Here is a 4,810-nt window from a genome sequence, read left to right as displayed (position 1 = left end):
ATTCCATGTCTTGTTTGGTTACCATGTGAATGGAATGAATTATTATTGTGTATTATTCAGTAGGCATAAAAAACGGAGTAATAAAATTAGCGGTGAGTGGTGGTGGTGGTCGGTGGTAGTGATTGTGGGTGGCTATAGGTGGCGGTGGTGGGTGTCGGCGGCGGCGATGGGTGTCGGCGGCGACGATAGTTGGTGGTAGTGGCGGCGAGTGGCGGTGCGGCAGTGACGACAAGTGGTGGTGGCGACAAGGTGGCCGTTGGTGGTGGGTGGCAGCAAAGGTGGCGGTTGGTGGCGGCGGCGGTTGGTGGTGGCGTCGACGTTGGTGGTGGGTGGCGGCGGCGAGTGGCGTTGGCGGTTGGTCGCAGTTGTGGGTGATAACGGTGGCGAGTGAGTGGCGGCGGCGGCGGTGGTTGTCGGGGTGAGGTGGTGGTGGGTGGCGGCGTTGGCGATGGCGGTGGTGGATTGTGGCGAAGGTCGTCGGTTGTAGTGTTGTTGATGAATGGTGTAAGAGGGGATGGAATGAAAAAAAAACATGGGGGTGGAAGGAATGATTTTGAGGGAATGGAATGCTTTTTGGAATGAGTGATTCCATTCCATTGACCAACCAAACACTCTTTTTTTCATTCCTTCGTAATCACTCATTCCATTCCACCTCTCATTCCTGCATACCAAACACTACCTTAGTGAATAAACTTAACTGAAATTTTTAATCTGGTTAGTACTACAAAACGTAGAGTGTAACAGATTTTGAAAATAAAAGATTGTGACTGTAATTACTGAAGTTAAAGGCTATTCGTTACAATCCGGTACAAATATAAAGGACGAAAAGTATAATTTACCCTAAATAATAAATTACATAAGAAAATTAATCGTATTCTTTAAAACTATAAATAGAGTACAAATGAGATATGAAAGGAAAAGTAACAAAGATATACAATTTTTTTATACAATCGAACCAAAACTTTTGATCTTGCGTAAGCGTTCTAGCTTCCTATTAAGTGTTGATAAAATTATGAAAATTGATAAACACATTGGTAGCCATGATTGGATTAATTGCACATGCCGAACACTTGTTGAGCATGCACGGTGAGACTCACGTGACATTAGCATCAATGACTGTTACTAACTCCACCATGTATGTTTCGAGTTAAAACAAAATCGAAAAAAAAAACAAGTTGCAGCAAGAGGATGGTGTAGCATTCCTTTCATATTCCTATATTACGAATTATGTCTCAACCATAATTTCACACCCTTCAGCCTTACTAATGGGCTGTTTGGTAATTTCTGAATGGTTAAGTGCTGAACTAGTAAGAGGTCTGAACCATTAAATGCTGAACCATTAAGAGCCAGCATAATACTTAACCGTTTAGAGTCAAATGCCAGACCAATTCAGATAGAGGTCTTAACCATTCAGACTTAGGGGTTGTTTGATTACCTCTTAATGGTTCAAACCTCTTACTGGTTTAGCACTTAATGGTTCAGATTGTCTTTTAATGGTTCAGACATTTGCCTCTGAATGGTTAAACATTACACTTGAGCCCGAATGGTTAAAACCTCTAATCTGAATTGATCAGACATTTGTCTCTGAACAGTTAAGCATCATACTATCTCTTAATGGTTCAGACCTCTTACTGGTTCAGCACTTAATGATTCAAATCTCTTACTAGTTCAGCACTTAACCATTCAGAAGTAGGGCTGTAAACGAACCGAACGAACACGAACAAGACCATGTTCGTGTTCGTTCGTTAAGGAAATTAACATGTTCGCGAATTGTTCACGAACACATACCGAACATAAGTTTATGTTCATGTTCGTTCGTTAAGGAGATTCAGTTGTTCACGAACAGTTCGTGAACACTAGTCTCGAACACAAACGAACGCAAGCGAACACAAACGAACGCAAACAAACATTTAACATGAAAATAAAAAAACTAAAAATATTGTTATCCTTAAACATTGGATATAAGTAGTTAAATACAACCATCAAATGATAAATCAAAACACAAGAAGTCTAATACACCACCAAACGATGAATCAACTTTAACTAACTTAGACATAATTATCCCCAAAAATGTCTTAGCATGTCCATATTTTAGCTAACTTAGTAAAAAATAGGGTTTCAAGTTTTCAATATGTTTAGATAAAATGTTTATTATTTATTATTTTTTAATATAATCAAATGAACACGGACGAACGTAACCGAACATACTACCGAACCTTCACGAACGCAGTCGAACGAACGAGACCTATGTTCGTGTTCGTTCGCTAAGCTAACCGAACAAAATTTTTTGTTCGTGTTCGTTCGTTAAGCTAATCGAACGAACGTAAACGAACTTTCCGCCGAATGGTTCACGAACTGTTCGCTGAACGTTCGGTTCGTTTACAGCCCTATTCAGAAGTTGCCAAACAACCCCTTAGTAAAATGTTTAACCATTCAGAGACAAATGTCTGAACCATTTAGACATATGCTCGCGAAACAAACAGTCTGAACCATTAAATACTAAACCAGTAAAAGATCTAAACTATTAAAAGCCCCGTTAAAAACTAAACAAAAGCTCCTAAATCAAATTCAAATCAATCTTATAAAACAAATAAGTTTAACAAACAACCTCCAAGAGTATTATTACCTTTTTTAAATATTACTTGCTTAACATAACTTTCCCCACCACCTAATAATAATAATCCGCCCCAATTATACACCTTTCAAATATAATTGATTAAATGGACTTCCTCAAACACCACCACCACCGCCACAGCTCTGCCACGAGCCACCGTTCGATCTCCGACACCGACTCTCAACTCGACGAGTTCCACTCTCCTCTCCGCGCCGACTCACCTCTCCGCTCCGCCGACATCATCTCCTCCACCTCCACTTCTACCGCCATCGTCACCGTCGACAAGTTCCGATCTCCGATCAGATCTCCTCTTTCCAGAACCGTCAATGTCGCGCCTTTGGCCAAATCTCCATCGCCTGCCGTAACCTACAACCGGCCGGCGAAAGATGAGGCGGTAACCGGCGGTACTGTTAAGTCCGGCTCCGGTGGAGGTGATGCCGGATTTAGCGGCGGCGATGGCGGTGTGAAGAGGTCGAGAGTGCCGGTGACGCCGGTTGTTAGGCGGCAGCGAAGTGAAGTGACGGTTGAGAGAGTTGCGTTAGGGTTTAGGATTTGTGAGATGATATTTTGCTTAATTGCGTTTTCTGTTATGGTTTCTGATAAAACTCAAGGATGGAGTGGTGATTCGTTCGATAGATACATGGAGTATAAGTATGTTTGTTCAATTTTGATGCTAATTGTGTAATTTAGTTCAATTTTGATCAGCTTTTTTTTTTTTTTTTTTGTGAATTTTTGACTAATTTTGACTTTTGAGATGTTTGACTATGTAGGTAGTTGGTATGCATGATCCAATTTCATTGCTAATTGTCTAATTCACTTCAATTTTGATCAGTTTTTGTAAAGTGTTGACTAATGTTGACTTTTCATTCAATTTGTTGTTAATACTTGACTAATTTTGACTTTTGAGATATTTGACTGTCCATGTACTTGGATTGTCTAATTCACTTAAGTTTTATTAAATTTATTGTCAACTAGTTGACTAGTTTTGACTTTTGAGATGTTTGACCATGAAGGTACTTGGTAGCAGTGAATGTTATAGCCTTCACATATGCAGCATTGCAAGCCGTTGATCACACATACCTCTTAGTTTATGGCAGACACGTTGTCACGTATCCTCTCCGTTGTCATTTCGACTTTTTAATAGATCAGGCAAGTGGTATAACCATTAACCAATTAACCTGTCTAATTTGAACGCTCGTTACGAAGATTAATTGAATGTTGGGTATTGATTTGTTACAGATATTGGCGTACCTGTTGATCTCATCGTCCTCTTCAGCAGCCACACGGGTTGATGATTGGGTGTTAAATTGGGGAAAAGATGAGTTTACAAAGATGGCTTCTGCATCTGTGGTGATGTCTTTCTTGGCTTTTCTTGGTTTTGCGTTTAGTTCAATTATATCTGGTTATAATGTTTGTGATAAGAACCCTATCTGATTCTTTAAGTTTTTATGCTGGTAATGGAGTTTAAAGTCAAAGAGGTCAAATGTAAACAATTTTGTACAGACAACTAGGCAAATCTTATAGAGGGGTCAAAGTAGCACATTTTTTTCGTTTTGAACCATATAGTAGAACGATCATCAAAGATGCTTAGTGTTGGTACATATCTAGTTCTTGTGCTTGTTGATGCGTGTATTCTAGACTTATTTAGTAAATTAGACGTTATGTTGAATGATACTAGATTATTGTCTTGAAAATTTGGACACATACGCTTAGACCTTGTATCTATTTTAATTCCATTTAAGATGTGTATTTTTATAGTTACAACATATTCTCAGGACTAGGCCTGTAAACGAACCGAATGTTCATGAACTTGTTTGGCGGGAAGTTCGTTTATGGTTCGTTTATTTAATAAACGAACGAACATGAACAAAAAAGTTTGTTCGTTTAATTAAATGAACGAACATGAACACACCTTGTGTTCGTTCATTTATGTTCGTGAATATTCTTTTATGTTCTTTCATTTATGTTCGTGAACGTTCATTTATTTACGTTCGTTTAAATTTCAATCAATACATAAATAGTTATATTTATATAAATATTAGGTCTTCTAACTACTTATATAAATATAACTAATTAGTATATCTACGAACCCTTATTTACATGTGTTTTCGGATGAAATGTAATATATTAGACTTATTTATACAAACGAACGAACATAAATGAACACGAACATGCCCGATTTCTTAACGAACGAAC

The 4,810-nt window shown here is 38.5% G+C and overlaps 1 protein-coding gene across 1 annotated transcript; it reads left to right on the top strand.

The window, feature by feature from the left end:
* Window positions 1-2,649: 2,649 nt before the first annotated feature.
* LOC110885183 (CASP-like protein 4A3) lies at window positions 2,650-4,244 on the top strand. Its single transcript, XM_022132867.2, has 3 exons — window positions 2,650-3,265; window positions 3,628-3,763; window positions 3,854-4,244. Exons 1-3 carry the CDS (start codon window positions 2,721-2,723, stop codon window positions 4,046-4,048), a joined length of 876 nt encoding a protein of 291 aa, XP_021988559.1. The 5' UTR covers window positions 2,650-2,720; the 3' UTR covers window positions 4,049-4,244.
* The last annotated feature ends 566 nt before the right edge of the window (window positions 4,245-4,810 follow it).

The sequence above is a fragment of the Helianthus annuus genome, chromosome 5 (assembly GCF_002127325.2).
Source record: "Helianthus annuus cultivar XRQ/B chromosome 5, HanXRQr2.0-SUNRISE, whole genome shotgun sequence".
Taxonomy (NCBI): Eukaryota; Viridiplantae; Streptophyta; class Magnoliopsida; order Asterales; family Asteraceae; genus Helianthus; species Helianthus annuus.
This window is presented reverse-complemented; position numbering and strand designations above follow the sequence as displayed.